Source organism: Tachysurus vachellii, chromosome 12 (assembly GCF_030014155.1).
Source record: "Tachysurus vachellii isolate PV-2020 chromosome 12, HZAU_Pvac_v1, whole genome shotgun sequence".
Lineage (NCBI taxonomy): Eukaryota > Metazoa > Chordata > Actinopteri > Siluriformes > Bagridae > Tachysurus > Tachysurus vachellii.
In genome coordinates this window covers 7,200,535-7,218,432 of record NC_083471.1, presented here as the reverse complement: position 1 = coordinate 7,218,432, position 17,898 = coordinate 7,200,535, and the positions used below count along the sequence as shown (strand labels likewise).

General features: G+C 40.8%; 2 protein-coding genes across 6 annotated transcripts in view; one reads left to right on the top strand and one right to left on the bottom strand.

Moving 5' to 3' along the window:
* sesn1 (sestrin 1) overlaps positions 1-2,160 on the top strand; it is a 43,309-nt gene extending 41,149 nt beyond the window's left edge. For all 3 annotated transcript variants that reach the window (XM_060884398.1, XM_060884397.1, XM_060884399.1), the window contains exons 8-10: positions 1-162; positions 244-388; positions 481-2,160. The exon at positions 1-162 is cut by the window's left edge and continues 29 nt beyond it. In XM_060884398.1, the coding sequence (XP_060740381.1) occupies positions 1-162; positions 244-388; positions 481-567 (394 nt within the window). In that variant the 3' untranslated portion in view covers positions 568-2,160. The remainder of the gene's footprint in view (positions 163-243; positions 389-480) is intronic.
* The window catches only part of armc2 (armadillo repeat containing 2), a 25,449-nt gene extending 7,931 nt beyond the window's left edge, over positions 1-17,518 (bottom strand). Inside the window, exons 1-18 of one of the 3 annotated variants that reach the window (XM_060884395.1) lie at positions 17,412-17,518; positions 14,631-14,928; positions 14,450-14,522; positions 14,198-14,369; positions 12,519-12,669; positions 10,487-10,542; positions 10,107-10,190; positions 8,896-9,086; positions 8,713-8,815; positions 8,387-8,619; positions 7,693-7,838; positions 7,381-7,480; positions 6,559-6,847; positions 5,052-5,174; positions 4,841-4,954; positions 4,287-4,419; positions 4,055-4,203; positions 2,821-2,986 (exon numbers count right to left, since the gene is read on the bottom strand). In XM_060884395.1, the coding sequence (XP_060740378.1) occupies positions 2,835-2,986; positions 4,055-4,203; positions 4,287-4,419; positions 4,841-4,954; positions 5,052-5,174; positions 6,559-6,847; positions 7,381-7,480; positions 7,693-7,838; positions 8,387-8,619; positions 8,713-8,815; positions 8,896-9,086; positions 10,107-10,190; positions 10,487-10,542; positions 12,519-12,669; positions 14,198-14,369; positions 14,450-14,522; positions 14,631-14,866 (2,505 nt within the window). In that variant the 5' untranslated portion in view covers positions 14,867-14,928; positions 17,412-17,518 and the 3' untranslated portion in view covers positions 2,821-2,834. Of the gene's footprint in view, positions 1-1,800; positions 2,987-4,054; positions 4,204-4,286; positions 4,420-4,840; positions 4,955-5,051; positions 5,175-6,558; positions 6,848-7,380; positions 7,481-7,692; positions 7,839-8,386; positions 8,620-8,712; positions 8,816-8,895; positions 9,087-10,106; positions 10,191-10,486; positions 10,543-12,518; positions 12,670-14,197; positions 14,370-14,449; positions 14,523-14,630; positions 14,929-17,411 lie in introns of those variants that run through there. The other 2 variants (XM_060884394.1, XM_060884396.1) reach the window with 2 other exon arrangements.
* Between the last annotated feature and the right edge of the window lie 380 nt (positions 17,519-17,898).

Sequence of the window (17,898 nt, the reverse complement as noted above, 5' to 3'; positions counted from 1 at the left end):
CTTGGTGAACCGGCTGTACCCAGACGTCGGCCAGCTGCTCGACGAGAAGTTCCAGATCGCGTACAATCTCACCTACAACACAATGGCCACACACCAGGATGTAGACACTTCCATGCTCCGCCGAGCCATCTGGAACTACATCCACTGCATGTTTGGGATCAGGTCAGTCTACTTCTTAGGATCAGGAGCCCTTTACTTTTTTTTTTTCTTTTCATGATTGCTAACATTTTTCTCTGCCCACAGGTATGACGATTACGATTATGGCGAGATCAACGAGTTGCTGGACCGCAGCTTTAAAGTCTACATCAAGACGATGGTGTGCAGCCCGGAGAAGACCACCAAGAGGATGTACGAGAGTTTCTGGAGGCAGTTTCAACACTCTGAGAAGGTAAAACACAGTATGTTCATATGTGGTACACGCTTTATCTTCTCTCATATTGGTTTCTAACGACCGTCTTCGTCTCTGTTTTTTTTTTCTAGGTTCATGTTAATTTGCTTCTTATGGAAGCGCGCATGCAGGCAGAACTTCTCTATGCTCTAAGAGCTATCACTCGCTATATGACATGAAGTGCTATTACCGTTTCTCTTTGTAATTTCACTGTTGTTGTTGCTTTCGTGGGACACGTTAATAAAAGTAAAAACAACAAAAAAAAAGGAAAAAACCTAAAAAACCTAAAGCAATGCCAGAAGTGGAGGATGACTCAGATCATCTATGGAAAAAAATGAGACTCAAGGAAAAAAAAAGTCTGGAGAGAAGTCTGAAGCCACTTGCTGACTAAAGCGTGTTGTCTTTTGGCCTGCAGTGCCCAAGCCCACCAGCAGAGGGCAAAATGTTCGCAAAGCCGTGTAAAGGGGCAGCATTTGATTTTTGGAGGCAAGCCCTCCTCGTAGTGTTTCTTTTCTTTTCTTTTTTTTTTTTTTTTTAGATAAAAAGAGAACCAATTAACTCCAGTACACCATCATGCCTTTCTACTCTTACTGTGTTTTTTTTTTTTCCTCATATTCGTTTTTATCGTAGTGCAGGTGACTGGAGAGAAAAGCATTAGTGAAGCTGCAAATAAACGTGTGCCTGGTCACATGCAGCACCAACACAGAGGTGCTGTTCATTCATGCTGCTTTTCTCAATTGAGAGGCCGCGAGCCTCCAGAAAACCCCAGAACCTTTTGCCAATTTCATAAGCTAACGTGCCGGATGAGACGGAGTGAGGAATGAAATGTATGTTTGTTTGTTTGAGAAAGAAGTGATAAATGTGTGTGTGTGATATAGAGAGAGTGAGAGATTCAAAAGAAAACAGCTGTCTGAGCCATTGTTTTTGGTTTACTGTAAGTTACCACTCTGTCTCTATTTACCAGTGTGTATTATATATACATATATATGAAAAGCATAGCCTTTGTTGGTATTTCGGGCCTAAAAAATTATCAAAGCACTTTGTTTCTGAAATATCACAATATGCTTCAGCTGTAATGTAGCCGTTTTTTTTTTTTTTTTTTTTTTTTTTTTTTTTTTTTTTGGGTTAGTGACCAGTTTCCTAAATTCACTTTGGTCGATTTCCGATAAATCGATAAAACCCAGTCTTCCCGTGTGACGTGACGTGCTTCCTGTCGGTCTGAACCTTCTCCCCCTAGCCCTGCACCTGTCTTCCCTTCACCAAATGGTCATCTTAACTCTCAAAAACAGCTATAGTTTTTGTCTTTTTGTTAACGATTGTCAGTATAAAAAAATTAAATACCTCCTGTTCTATATCTCCTGAAGTATCCGAGAGCTCGTTTGTCGTTGCGTTGACGCTTAGAGTCCGTCACGTAGACACTGCTTTTTTTTTTTTTTTTTAATATATTTTTTCGAGAACTTCAAGGAGTATAACTAAGCAGCTTTTAAAATTGTTGAGTGTGTGTGTTTTTAAGGATTTAATCGTGTTTAATAAAAAAAAAAAAAAAAAAAAAAAAAGTACTGCATTCTGATGATGGCTGGATCAGCTGGTTGTAGAAGAGTGTTGAGAGACAGACAGAGGGATGGTACTTTTTTTGAGAAATATGCTAAGCAATGAGTTTTCTTTTTTTTTTTTTTTTTTAATCAATCTTCAGAGCCTGATGTCAGTGAGTGACATTTTTTCTAAGAAATAAAATGTTAATAAAGAAAATAAAACATTTTAATCTCTTTGTATTACCTGGATTTCTCTGAATATTTCCTAAATATTCCTGTTCTTTCTCTGATAAAGAAGAGAAATACCTCCAGCTGTGACAACTGTTCACTATTCGTATTGTTAAAAAAAAAAAAAAAGATATAGAATGTACGTTTAAGCTTTTTACGCTGATGCGCTGCATATTATCGTTCGTTATTATCATGAGATTAAGACATGAAGACGTGAACACACATGAAGCACAACCTGGCTAGTAGAGGATGTGATTCTGTTATTGCAGTAACACAAATACACACACACAGAGGAACTTCTCTTGTCCTCAGAGGATGAGAGAATCATCTTGTTTATGTCCCGCTTTTCTGTCTTTGACCTTTGGTTTAAGTAGCATGTTACTAACGATTTAATTCTGATAATAACGTTGAGTAAAGTGGAGAACCGGAGAACCGGTGCCATGGTGTATCATTGTTGTAAGATGTTTAACATGCTAAAAAAAAAAAAAAGAAAAAAGAAATTCTAATTCTGTCCTGTGTCCCTTCTGGTCTCTTGAATAAAGAGTTTGAGATCATTCCCCTAGTCCTGGATCTTTATTATTAAACATTTCCTGCCTTATGATCCTGTATTTTTACACTGGATCATCAGTAGGTTCTAGAAGTTAAAGTGAAATCAGTGCAAAATAAATATACCCTGGATTATTTCTTCAGGAAGTGTCGCTCACAGCTTCCGGTAGGTTTGCGCATCTCTTTATGCGTTTCTTCAGCCTCTCAGCGACTGGTAAGAACTCCAGCTCCCAGCATGCCTCTTGGTAAGCCTTGACCTCGTTGCTAGCGGGCCACTGCAAAGCCTTCTGGTCTGGAAACAGAAGACAGAGGAGATGATTCACATCTTGATGGTTCACATCTTGTTAACCTGGCACTAGTATGCACCCAACACCGTGCTTCATCAGAAAGGTCATTCGCTGTAAACAGATACTGCAATTTAGAGTCAGATGTGAACTGACATTAAAAATATATCTCTTTGACCTCGCTGAGTCTCCAGATATTGATATGTATTACACGTCACAAAGTCTAAATTAAAAGACTCCAATGCATTTAGTGCAATTTTCCAAATTAGCGCCACTTCCCTTAACAAATGTTTGAAGTAAACTTTATTTTATTATTATTAACGAGTTCAGAGGAAAAGTGTGGAGAGACAGGAGGTCGTGACGAGACTTTCTGTGTTGATCTGGAGGCATGGCATGGAGTTTGTCGAATGATCTATCTAAAACCACGTCTTAACCGTCTGGCAGAGGCAACCAGATGAAAAATATCCACTTGTTGCAGTAAGTTAGTTGTTTCTGACATTTGGCAACCTTTTGAAAAATTTGGATTTTTATTAATCGTGTGACTTGGAAACATTTACAGCATTTAGCAGACGCCCTTATCCAGAGCAACTTACATTTTATCTTTTTTTTTTTTTTTTTATATATACAACTGAGCAATTTAGGAGTTAAGGGCCTTGCTCAGGGGCCCAGCAGTGGCAGCTTGGTGGATGTAGGAATCAAACTCATAACCTTCCGTTTTGGAGCCCATCACATTAACCACTAGGCTACCACATCCCCGGCAACAACGTCAAACAACCATCTCAAGAACTTTTTTGGTTTTGTGATTGTCAAAATCTTTTATACTGTATGTGGGAGCAGGGATTCTCTTCTTACAGGAAACAAAAACAAACAAGTAAACAAATATTAAAACATAGTAAAAATTGCAATAATTTTGGAGTACCAGAATAAAACAATATTATTTACAAAAACTGGTGTTTTTTTAGGGTCTTAAAGTTTTTATTTCAATGCAAGATTCTCGAAAGAAGACAGACGTGTGTGTGTGTGTGTACGTGTGTGTATGTGTGTGTGTGTGTGTGTGTGTGTATGTGTGTGTGTACCTGAATAAAGACAAAGTATCTCCAGCAGCTCTTGTACAAACTCCTGTTGTCTGTCTTCAGCTCCATCGGTGCAGTTCCACAGCGTCTGACACACCTGTGTAGCCAGAAGCCAGTCCCGAGGCCCGAAGTCACGTAAGCAGTCAATCAACCTGCAAAATAAATGGAAAAACAAGAGCTGCAGGGAATTTACACGTGTCACCAAAATAATCCAGCTGCCAGACGTAGTTGTTACTTGTGTACGGCTCCTTCATGGTTTATTACGCTCCTGTGGTTGGGATCGACGGAGAGGTTCATGAGAACTCCACATGCTGAGAAACACATGTCAGGATTCTTGGAGTCGAGCAGAGCCACAACAAACCGGTGCACTGAAAAACACACACACACACACACACACACACACACACACACACACACACACACACACACACACGTATTTTCACGACTTGACCACTCAAGGTGAAAACCTGTTCCGGCAAACACACACCTCACTCGCACACCTCACGCGCACACACACCTCACGCGCACACACACCTCACGCGCACACACACCTCACGCGCACACACACCTCACGCGCACACACACACCTCACGCGCACACACACACCTCACGCGCACACACACACCTCACGCGCACACACACACCTCACTCGCACACACACCTCACGCGCACACACACACCTCACGCACACACACACAACTCACGCGCACACACACACCTCACGCGCACACACCCCTCACGCTCACACACACCTCACGCACACACTCTCACATGCTCACACTCACACACCTTTGTTTTTGATGATAAAGTTCTGCACTTCTTCAATCTGAGAGAGGTTCCCAAACACACGTGTAGCCTCTAACACAGCATCCAGGTTTGAGCTTAATAACAGCCTGAGCACCACTACACACAAAGACACACACACACACACACACACACAGTGAGACAGTAGGATTATTTAACACACTTGAACAAAAGCATGTAGTTTTCCTGTCATTACGCTCGGAGATGTGTTTGTGCTGGACTCGGAGGACGGAGCTCTCTTCTCGGTAATAGGACAGGTTGTTGATGGTAGTGGAAGCGTTTACGATTAACTCGGCGCTCTCCTCGACGGATCTGATCTCTGAAACCACACAAAACAGACATGGGGTAACATGGGCTCAGTCGCAACCGTTCGATTCAGAAACCTCAGGACAGGTGCATTTTTTCAAAACACTGCAGAAAAATATCATGCTCTGAAACCATATTAGACTGATGAGACTTTTTCCCCCCAAACCCAAGAGTCCTTTGTGTGCAGCAGAAACAGCTCATAATCGTTACTGTTTTGACTCACGCTCCTGATATTGAACACAAACGAATATGACATGCGAGCGCATGCCAGAGCGCTGCAGCATCCTGTTCAAATATAGACCTGCGGTTTGGTTTGCTTTGTCAATTTCTGGTGTCACCCTGCAAGCGTGTGGACCATTCAGGAGGCTGCCGAGAACATCGCTCGCTAATCTGTTTGTCTCGGTTTCTTTTTCCATCTGCTTTTAGCTCTTTGTTTTTTTTATTGTTGTCAATAAGAAAAAAAACAGGAAGTTCCAAGAGGTGAGGCCAGATGTGTGACAATTCCTTATCTCCGTCTCCACCAAGGCTCTAGATTTTGTGATTGAGATTTAATCTAGATCTTTCTATACATAATTTGTTTGCTGTCTTCTGATGGTTCACTTGTTGCTCGTTATACATCATCAGCTGTTGCTTTGTTGTTGTTAAAATTTTTCCCACCTACAGTACACACACACTTAATTCAGTGCATTCGGGCCAGTTTATAACCAAGATTTTAAATCATTAGAGAAAAGAGATACCAAAAAAAAAAAAAAAAAAACCACAGCAAAAAACAACAGACTGCTGATAAACTATATCTTTCTTTCTTTTTTTTTTAGCAGGAAATGATAACCACCCCTTCACCTCTCCCCGAGCCTGTGCAAAAACTCCCATGCAGGACTGAAAGTGGCTTTCGGTTTGCACCTAAAAACCACAGGACGTTTTTTTTTTCTGTGTCTCGGAAATGTTTGAAGAATAGTTGGCCGTGTTAATCACAACAGACTCTGGGAAATCAGTTTGCCACTTCTTGTTATCTGCAGCACTGTATGCTGGGAATTGTTACTGGAAATCAGTGCGTGTGTGCAGACAGACACGGATATTGGCGGCTCGTTGCGTACTGTATGTGCGTGTCTGTGAAAACTTAAAACTGCTGATCAGACAATTGTCCTCCTTGCTTTTAGAGCAGGAAATGTTAACCGCCTCTTCATCCTTCCGTGAGCGCTCCAAACCTCCCACTCAGGACCGCATGTGAAATTCGGTTTGTACTTAATAACCACAGAGAAATGTCTTCTCCAATTTGCAGTAAATATGCAGATGGTACAAACAGAATAATAAATAGCGAAGCACGTGTGTGTGTGTAGGTGTGTGTGTGTGTGTGTGTGTGTGGGTGTGTGTGTGTGTGTGTGATGATTCTTGCTTACCCAGCACTTTCAGTAGGAGCTGCACACACAGTGTATTAGCTGCCAGTGCTGAGCCTACGACAGGGTGAATGGACAGATTAGCAAGAACTCGGATCAGCTTTATCAGGACGTCCTCGTCCTCGTCCACATGGTTCTCCAAGTCTGGATGATTCCTGGGGACTCGCAGGTAGCTCTGGAAAATGTCTAAGAGAACTTCTATGAATCTTTTCTCCTCGTATATTCTCTGCCTGGCGTCGTTGCTCCTCGCTGCCAGGTTTCCCAATGTGAAAAGGAGACGCACCACCAGAGCCTATAGATGATGCAGAAAAACAACAGATTTGTGTGTGTGTGTGTGTGTGTGTGTGTGTGGTAGGTAACATGATATGACAAATATACAGTACAATCAATTAACTAGCATTTAGCTTTACTGTACATGAGCCTAATTCAGGCCTCAGTGTCGGTCACTAGAAATGATCAAAAATATCTTTGCTCTTTATCAGGGAAAAGCCTGGATTCAGTCTCCTGTGTGGTCTTGAACCTATAAACCTAGAAGGAGACAGAGTTCAATGTGTTCTCTGCAATAAGGAAGTCAGAAAGCACAGTATGTTCCTACAGAAGGGCTGTTGGGCTGATTATTTCTTCACACATCCTTTTTTTTTTTTTTTTTTTTTTTTTTTTAGCCAAACAGATTTCATTACACTCAGAGGAGAGAGAGGGGGGAAAAATGTTTTGGGGATAGAAACACGTGCTATCATGTTCGATCATACAGTACATCTTCGTTTAACATTGCTCTATACACTGTGTGTGTGGGTGTGTGTGTACATATGTTTTGACTGTACTCACCTGTTTCCTGCTGTGTTTGCACAACAGAGCTAAAAATAGCCCATAGCAGCTCGAGGTTTCGGCTAGTGCACAGCAGCACTCAGCGTAAGAGGACAGTTTACTGGAGACACAAAACACAGTGACAGAAATCTGACAACATAATAAATCACTCATGAACACTCATGAAAAAGTGGGTGACTAAAGATGAACTGTCTTAATATTCGTTCTGTTCTGAAACTAATCCTGGTGTCTGGACAGAAACAAAATGTGAACTGTGCTAATCGTGTGAAAAGCATCGTTCTTTACTTCTTCAGCACAGTGATGGTGTGTCACCTGAATAACCTTGCTACATTAAGGCACACGTCTTGGTCTTCCTGGTGACGATCCATGACCGCGCACAACGTTGAGAAGATGTCGCTGGACAAAAATGAAGCGCGGGACTCGGACAAGTCAGCCACGTTCCTTAGCGTCGCCGTCACCTGCGAGGATCAGAGTCATAAGACGTTTTAGTGTATTAGCCTTAAAAAAGAAACAAACGAATGAGCGCTCGGTGTGAGAGATCATCAACTCATCAACTCATCATTATTAGCTTCAGTGTGAATATGTACACGTCCCTAAGAAGAATAAAACATCCAGCCAGAACAAATAAGCTCAATATGGATATAGAAGTGGAGGGGGAAAAAAACAAGGCAAGGAAACAAGCATGAAACAATTCACCCTGTGTTACGGACCCTGTGTGACCCCACCCTTCCAGTCTGTCCAGTTTAGAGCACCAGATTCTGAGAAATGTCTAGGCGGGGTTCACTGACAGTCTGTTCCTTCACTGCTACAACTTCTGAGGGAAATATATCCACAGTCCAAGTTTTGGGGTTTCAGTACTAGAAGCCCAAGTTTTGCTAGAACATTCTGGATAAAGCTAATTACAATAATAATAATAATAATAATAATAATGATATGATGTTTATTGCAGAAACATATTGATAAAATCTCTGCCGTTGATTTTAGGCCTATCTTCGAAGCTACCCACCTGTACCAGTATGTGTCCTGAGATAGAGTGATGATCATTAGGGGAAGCGTTAGGGTCTGTTGTTAGGATCAGACGCTGAGAGAGCTGGAGCGAGACTGAGATGAAGTCTTTAGCTAGAAGCAACCTGGCGAGGGAGCTGTTTCCTGAGAGGAGCTTTAGGGAGCCTGTGCAGTACAAAACGGCCTCTCCGCTGCTGCTAAGATCCTCATGCTGGATCAGTGAGAAGAGGGAATCTGATACACACGCACACACAAGCAACAAGCTGGCTGTGAAAGACAGTTAATGACTGATCAGAGTGAATAAGTTACACGGGAACAGAATCGTACCTATAACGCTGTTGTCCTCGAACAAGTAGTCGTTTCTGGAACTCCGGCTTACTTTAAAGACAAGCTTGCAAATGTTAAGCAAGTTGTTTCCGCTGACGTTAAGCTGAAATCACACACCGCCGGATAAGACACGTGGTGCTGCAAAGAAAGTGTTCCTCCCTTTAAAGTTGTTAAAATACTTACTCCTAGTATGAGTTTGGCAAGAGTCAGGTTCAGACGATCGGATCCCAAATCGATCAGTCGAAACAGCACCCGGAGAACGGAGGACCTTTTCTTCAACCGCTTTCCCAGCATGCCTTTCTCTGACAGGACGTTATGGAGAGCAGTACAGGCGTCGCACAGACGCTCGATAGTCTCCTTCGACGCGGTTCCTCCTAAGTTATACAGAGATATACAGAGTTCAAAGATGAGTGAAGTACAGTATACGCTGAACATGTTCTGTGGGTAAAAAGTTTTCTGAGCCCACAGTTCTTACATGGGCCAAAAGATACGGTGGACTTTTCTCATCTGTTGACATTTCACTTACATTTATCTAACACCCACTGACACTTATACTCGCTCTCCAGGTCTCAGTCATCTGTAGCTTTCATACACAGCAGAAAAAATTCACTTAGTTAAATGTAATCTAATGTAGGCCAGATGAGGAAGCATGTTTGAGTATAAAAATATAACTTTGCAAGTTTAGCATGAGGACAGTGGAAAGTAGAAGTGACCAGGCTTCTGAAAGCTATTTCAGGGTAAAGAAAAAAATGTAAATAAACTAAATTTGTTTCACTATTCTGGTCTCAGCTTCTTCGTCCACGTCCTGGCTGTTGAAGCCGTGACGAGCCCAGAGAGGCACTTGGGCAAGATAAATATCTGATATTTAAATGAATTTCGAATTCTGAAATGAATTTTGCTTCAATAAAAAAAAAAATGCAGTTAAACATTTACTGCTATTGTTTCTCATTCCTGCACTTGCTTTTTGAAAGATCGAGACTTTGACAAACTAAACACAGATTTTTCAGTTCCCTAGGATTTAAATTTCATGTCTTCTTTCTCCCTGTCCATTCTGGAACCTACTCCCCAAAACCAGGACCCACACCCAAGAACCTATTATATCTTTCCTTATAAAAAGGAAGACTAATATGTTTTGTATCGAGTAATTGATTAATTCATATATTTCAAGAATTTTGGTCAATTGTTTGTAGCCTATTACATGACAGCAACCTGATGATGAGGGTGAAGGCTTTTAGCTGTCTACCATCTTCTGCATACATGAGCTCACAGACACACATGTGAATGGCTAGTGTCACTGTGATTGTAAGGAGAGAGAGAGAGAGAGAGAGAGAGAGAGAGAGAGAGAGAGAGACATTCAAACCCTGTTTACACATTGAATACTCCGGTGTACTGACCTGGACCAACTGACTCAAACATCTCCAGAACAGGAAGCACCTCTGAGGTCCAGAAGACGGACTCGTCACTTCCTGGCTCGACATCTGACATGGAAAACACAAACCACAACACACAAAACATTGATGCATTCCACCTACACGTTTCACATCAGAGGTTTTCACAGTTTCACTTTTTTTTACACATGTATAGAAATACAGGATGTTCATCATAGCATAAAAAGGTCAACTCTGTGTGTGTGTGAACATTTGCATGCAGGAAGCCGTCTTTGCAAAGTAGGAAATATTCTGCAAGCCCCTGCGCTTTGGATCGGCACGATGAAAGTTGTATCTGTTGTCTGATTTTCTACAGGCTGCGGGGTTTATCGAGTGGTTCAACAAACCTGTTTTTGTTCCTTTTGCTGGAGATAAGTCGGCACTGCTGGGCCGTGGAGTTCTGCTAATAACATACACACACACACACACACACGCACACACAGAGGAGACATACAGTATTATGAAAGCTTGCCACAAGGTGTCCCTGTTGCAGTGTTCTGGTACCTGAATACACAGAACGTACCAACAGGTCCGAGGCCCGAACGCTTCTCTCGCTCTGCTCATCTCTGATACATCTGCAGCTTTGCATAATGTGAATGCATGCAAACTGGTCAGAGCGAAAATGTGTAGGCAGCAGACAGGAAACCACACGATCGTCTGCTCACGTCCGATGCAGTGTCATCACGGGCTTTATCTTAAAAACAGCACTATCTCTCAGTGTGACTAATACAACACGTGCTGATGGGCAACTTGGTGAATAAACACGTTACACAAGTGAGGATGACTTGAAAATGTGGCTAAAATGAAGAGGAGAAACAGAATGGCATGCTACTGATATTGTGGTTTATTTGGGCACAGATTTTTTTTCTTCGTCCCTCTAAATGACTTGATAAATGAACGCCTCTTTGGTGATGGACTCGTCCAGTCTGAGACGTGATCTCATCAAGGGAGAGTCTTGAGCGAAACTACGTTGGTGGGCAACAGAGCAGCCTGCTCTCATAATCTAATACTGTGCCATTATCTACTGTGTCAGAGGGATAAAGAGGGATAGAGAGAGAGAGAGAGAGAGAGAGAGAGAGAGAGAAAGAGATATAGAAAGGGGGATGTGAGAGAGAGAGAGAGAGAGAGAGAGAGAGAGAGAGAGAGAGAGCGAGAGAGAGAGAGAGAGGGGTGTGTCTTGTTATTTAGATTATAATTTAGATATGTGGAAAAGAAGAAGAAGAAGAAGAAGAAAAGAAAAGAAAAAGAAGTGCATTTTAAAAACCCAGATGATTCACTTATTCTAGTGTGGAATGTTGGACACTTCGTGCACCTGATGCTCACAGCTTTAGAGGTGGACAATCAGGCGCTAATGTTGGATGAGGGAATAAATTCACGGTGGCTGACGACACGCCGGTGGACGAGACGTCCTACAAATTTTTCATCAGTTTCTAAAATGTTGAAAAATTTGTAGGATGTCTCGTCCACCGGCGTGTCGCCAGCCACCGTGCCAATCGCCATTGACTGGGACTTCCATTTCCTATCATGCGCTAGATTCTAGAGTTAATATAGTGCACAGTGTAAGTGTATAGTTTGCAGTACATCATTTGAAATGTGGCTGTAGAATGAATTTTCATTTCTAATGCTTGGTTGCTGACTTTTTTACTCCAGCTGTCTTCAGTTCCTGCTTGTATTTGGGGACTTTTGTCTTCAGTTTTGCTTTCAGACTCATTTTTATTCTTCTCTCTACCCTCATGTTGGTGGCCTTCACTTGCAGCGACAGATCTTCTAGACTTCAAGCGGCACTTGAGCTCAACGTTAGCGTTCAACTTTTAAGTTCTTTGCTTGTACGTGAAATAATGAGGGAATTCTCCATTTACTTCCTAATCTGAAGAGAGATTGTTTTCTGTATTTTATGCTACTCCGTGGTACTGATTAGCCATTAAACATTGGCAGAGATAATATTTCACTTCTGTTTATCTCATATGGCTTGCTTTGTGTATTTTGGGTTTTCTGGTACTTTCCGCAGTACATTTGGGAAAGAAGCAGATGACAGTTTATTCAGTTAATTCGCCAATTGTTTGCTCATCCACTTGCTGCAATACAGCAATTCATTGAGACAGAATTTATTAACTTGAATCCTTAAATCGATTTTAATAGACTGATATGGTAACAGACTGAATTCCTGCTGACTAGGTTGTCTAATTGTTAGATCAACTGACTATAAAATATTTTATCGCTCTTCTGGATGAGGATGAGCCACTAACTGTTTTCAAAAGTTCTCAGGGTTGCTATTACAGGCAAGAAGATATACAGACAGGGGATAAATAACAAGACTAACATTAACAGGGGATGGGAACTAAATAAAGATGATGATGATGATGATGATAAAATGCGTACCTGTGTTTGTTTGGTACGTGTGTGAGCTGTTCGGAGGATTTCTCCATGCTTTCTTGTTTGTAACTGGAATGTAGGTGAAAAGGCTCTGTGTTCACTTGCTGGGGTGGATTCGGACCCGAGGTTGGCTTATCAACACCCTCGGTTTGAGGAGCTACAGAAATATAGGTACAAAATCACATGCAAGCATACAAATTGCTAGAAATTTACTAAAAAAAAAAACACACTGATTGTAAAGGAGATTTTTGCTACACTACCAAATCTAAAGAAAAGCCCTAAGAAATGAATGTCAACCTGAACTGGATTAGTTTCATGGAACATCACATCCTGAAGTATTTTACTCACAAATATTCCAATTTTTAATTGACAAATAAACAAAACATTATGAGACGAATGCATCCATGAGATAAGTTAGTTCCTGTTATCAATTATGCACATTAAAGCAACGTTTTCACAATCCTGAGTTCATAAGACTTAGAAAAAAGAATTACAGCATGTCTACTGAGACAGCACACTACTAAGAAACCACAAAGAGTTACGCCTTCTTTTTGCTGCCATTTTCCGTAAACTTCCACAAAAAAACACCTGGTTTAATGGACACTGCAATAGCGAGCGCAGACAAGGCACATGCACTACACACACAAAGAGACATGAGGGCAAAGAAACAAGAAAAGAAAGAATCATAAAGGAAATATAGTGGAGGTATAGTGAAAAGAAGGTGACTGCTGAAAGGAATCAGGTCGTGGGGTTTTTTGTCACTGGGCTTTAAAAGTAGTCTCAGAATAAGAACTTTTTATTATATGATGTAAATTATGGAGCCGATTCCTTTGTTTTTGTCCGTGTGAATAAAACCTTCTCCTCACTAAAAATCAGCAGTGTTGAATGAACAATCCGGAGTGTTGAATGAACCTTCACAGTCTTTATGCTCTGAAAGAGTAAAATCAACACTCTGGGTGGTAGCAGCACTGTGCAGGTGAGACTGTGTAAACTTTGAGTAAGTTATAAGCATTGCATACTTCTTCCCATGCAGCCTTCGTGTTATTGTTCTGTTCTGCGGATTTAAATTTGCTTCTTACACGAGCGTATAAAAGAGTCTATTCTTTCAGTGAGTGAGTGACACACTTAAACAATTGTCAGAGCGTCTTTTAAAGAGGGCTGATGGGGACGGGATCAAGGTTACGCTAAAAAGGCACGTCAGTCTTTCTCACAGCGGAGTGACACATGAATAGGAAGAAATGAAAGGAGCACAGAAGTATTGAGCCTGAAATCTATTCTCTTATTCGGCAGGACTCTAACCTTTTCTCCTCGTTTCACTCGTTCCTTTCCTTGTTACTCACGACGTCTTGATTACAATGTTTACTACACAGTATGTCATCTAGCTACAGATTTCTTTTTTTTGATAGAAATAAAATCAAATCCTTTTAAATCCCTGTAGAGGTTTTACAACATTTTTTTCCATACAAGGTATAAAGACGCACCAAAAACCTCACTGAAAAATCTATATTTGAATTGAACATGTGACAAAGAGTTATTGTGTCATAGAATACAGGAGCCAATCAGGTCATGATATGCAAATACAAGTATTTCATGCAGCATTCATTTAGCATTCATTAGATTCATTCTTAATTGACATATTTATAGAATTTGCTTTGAATTAAGATCTACTCTGAAATTGCACATACCATTTGTGTGTCGCATCAAAGAGGGTATGATCGTAAGCGATCTTGCTCTGACGAGTCTTGTCCGAGCTCCTCCTCTCGAACCGCTTCTTTCCATACTCTCAGGTGGAGGTTTGGGCACAATTTTTTCAACTCTGTTGCTATCTTCATCCGGTGGAAGTGCCAACCTGGGTTTCTGAGGTATGATACATCATTAACATTTGCGTCCCTTAATCAGACCAGGTTTATGAAGAATTCTGGAAAATTAAGCCTTACATGTTCCAGAGGCGAAAGTCGCTTCCCTGAACTCGGCCTGGAATCAGGCACATCGAAATTCCGAGCATGGAGGCTGTGGGAGGATACGAAAAATCAAGGAAAATGTATGGACAATAGATGATGCATTGTTACATCGAGAAACTGGGGTACATTAATGAATTTTCAATAACCACGAAAAAACCTGAATGAAGATGGCGGTCTTCCATCACGTGTGCGGGCTGATCCTCCAAAAAGCTGCCGGTGCTCATCTCGCGGCGTGAAGGGCCGCTGTGTCTGAAGCGTCCTGAGAGAATGCCGGGCTTCGTTCACTATCTCTGCACTCGTCTGTCTCCTGCTGCCTAAGCCATGGTAGAAGGGTTCTTGCTTTTCCTGCTTACGCTCCACCGAGGCCATGTGTGGACTGTACAGACTCAACATGCAAAGAAGAGCAGAAGAACAAAGCGTCTCTGCATACCAGTGAACATTTACACCAGCAGAATCTGAGAACAAAAAAAAGCAAACTTGCATAAGTTTGGAAGAACACTTGGTTTTGTTGTACCTATGTGGTATGGCATTTTAATGGTAATACAAAGAGCTGGAGAGAAACCTGGTTTTCTAAGACTCCAATGGATTGCAAAATAGTTTCATGTTTTATTAAGGTAAAATATTGTTATTCATTTTTAGAACAGAATAAATTAAAGACAGGGTCTCAATCCGGTGGCAAATTAAATATCGAATGATGACGAGAAAAGAACCTGTAGGAAGATAGGATTATTAAGACAGGATAAGATAATAGGGACACCAGTTCAGTAGAATAATCATATTGCACAAAAAGGAATATTTTTAATGGAATATCTAATGAATACTTCTGAAATAATGCGCAAAAGCAAGTACCTCTGAGCCCTCTATCTTTCTATTATAAATTCAGCCTATTTAGTTTAAAGCCGGTCTCAATCTTTTGTGCATTTTATGGCAGGATGGAGTGCCAAGCTGCAAAGAAACAGGATGATGAATAAGTTCAACACCCAAATTGGATTCTAAGGTTTTTCTCAAGACACATTTTCACCACCTGCACAGGGTTTTCTAACTTAAATTATTATTAGCTGTAGCTGCTATCATATAATACCTGCAACCACAGACTTTTATTTTGTCTGATGATCTGTTCTATAAATTCCATAGATATTGAGTTCAGTCTGTCTCTCAATTCACTCTCTGTTTGATGAAAGTGCACAAATCATCTCCAGCACCACAAATAAACCAAGCAGAAAGATTATACTAATTTTGAAGAAAAAACACCCTGGTTTTTACTACAATAACATACTATATTGTTTGGTTTCTGAAGGTATCTGTTGACCTGCCAGGGTTTATCTGTTTGAATAGATCAGGTCTTTCAAGTAAAATAACTCATCTTGTGGGAGATGAGGTGGACACAGCAGCCATCAGAAGAGCACACATAAAAATTATAGTTCTATAGGTAGTAGATTGCACTGTTATGGAGGCTATATGAGTAACACATGACCACCTGACCATCACATTCATGTCATTATAGTTCTATAGGTAGTAGATTGCACTGTTATGGAGGCTATATGAGTAACACATGACCATCTGACCATCACATTCATGTCATTATAGTTCTATAGGTAGTAGATTGCACTGTTATGGAGGCTATATGAGCTATATGAGTAACACATGACCACCTGACCATCACATCCATGTCATTATAGTTCTATACATGTAGGTAGTAGATTGCACTGTTATGGAGGCTATATGAGTAACACATGACCACCTGACCATCACATCCATGTCATTATAGTTCTATACATGTAGGTAGTAGATTGCACTGTTATGGAGGCTATATGAGTAACACATGACCACCTGACCATCACATCCATGTCATTATAGTTCTATAGGTAGTAGATTGCACTGTTATGGAGGCTATATGAGTAACACATGACCACCTGACCATCACATCCATGTCATTATAGTTCTATACATGTAGGTAGTAGATTGCACTGTTATGGAGGCTATATGAGTAACACATGACCACCTGACCATCACATTCATGTCATTATAGTTCTATAGGTAGTAGATTGCACTGTTATGGAGGCTATATGAGTAACACATGACCACCTGACCATCACATCCATGTCATTATAGTTCTATACATGTAGGTAGTAGATTGCACTGTTATGGAGGCTATATGAGTAACACATGACCATCTGACCATCACATTCATGTCATTATAGTTCTATAGGTAGTAGATTGCACTGTTATGGAGGCTATATGAGCTATATGAGTAACACATGACCATCTGACCATCACATCCATGTCATTATAGACTAGACTACATCTAACTAGATGTTAGAGTGTGGCTGTGTGGATTTGTGGGAATTCGTTCGGCTACAACAGCATTAGTGAGATCAGATTCTGATGTTTGGATGTTAAAGAGATTCCAGTTCCAGTTCATATCGTTAAGGTGTTTATGTGGGTTGAGTCTTAAAAAATGGCACTGAAATACTGAAATTGTGAAGTTGGTTATCATTCTTAAAAAAAATCAACTACGAAGCATTAAAATGAACCATAGTTTGTTGTTATCTGACATTGTTATATCACTTTATAGCTCAAACCGCTTGCTATCCGGTATGTACTCAGCGCGTGAGCTTCCTGCGCGTGCACGCTGCGTTACTATGGCAACGTGTAGCAGTTGCCGGAATTCAAGCTCGACAACGAAAACAGCGAGTAAGTATGTTTAAAAAAAAGAAAAAATCACAACAAGAAGAAGATTTGTGAAGACCTAAAAATAATTCTACGACTCATCGTTTCTTTTCAGAGCCACAAACCAATCATTTTATCCTCCACAGCTACAAACGCTGTTTCCTAGGAAACGATTTTAACTACACCAAAACGGATGCTTTGTTCCTGTCTGACAATATATAGAAGTGGAAAAATATATACGTTAAACCTGTTTTTCTTTTTTTTTTACCTTGTTCTTTTATTTTTAAAAGTAAGCGGTTGACGTCTTCGTATCCTCGTGTTTACTGTCTTCAGAAACTACCTAGCAACTCAACGCACGCGCCGAGAGCAAGAGTGATGACGTACGGCCGCGCGCACACGCGGAGGTCAGGAGGCTATTGGTTCGTCGTGATAGCTATCAATAAGGCAGTGTGACGTCATGTATAAAGTTTGTGTTCCCAACTTGTCTAAACTCTAAGCTAATAAACAAAAAGCATACAGTTCTGAAGTCCTCAAGAGACTGACTGACAGACTGAAGAAAAAAAAATTGTTTAAATCACTCTTAACAGTCATAGTGTACTCCTTTTGCCTGGATTGAAAGCCAGGTTGATCATTTTATTTATTTTTTTTATTGGTTTAGGACTTAATTTCATCCTCAGTTGTAGGTTTAAATCAACAATGAATCCGATTGCACTGAATATCCTTTAACAGCTCTTACTAAGGACTCATAATCGTTA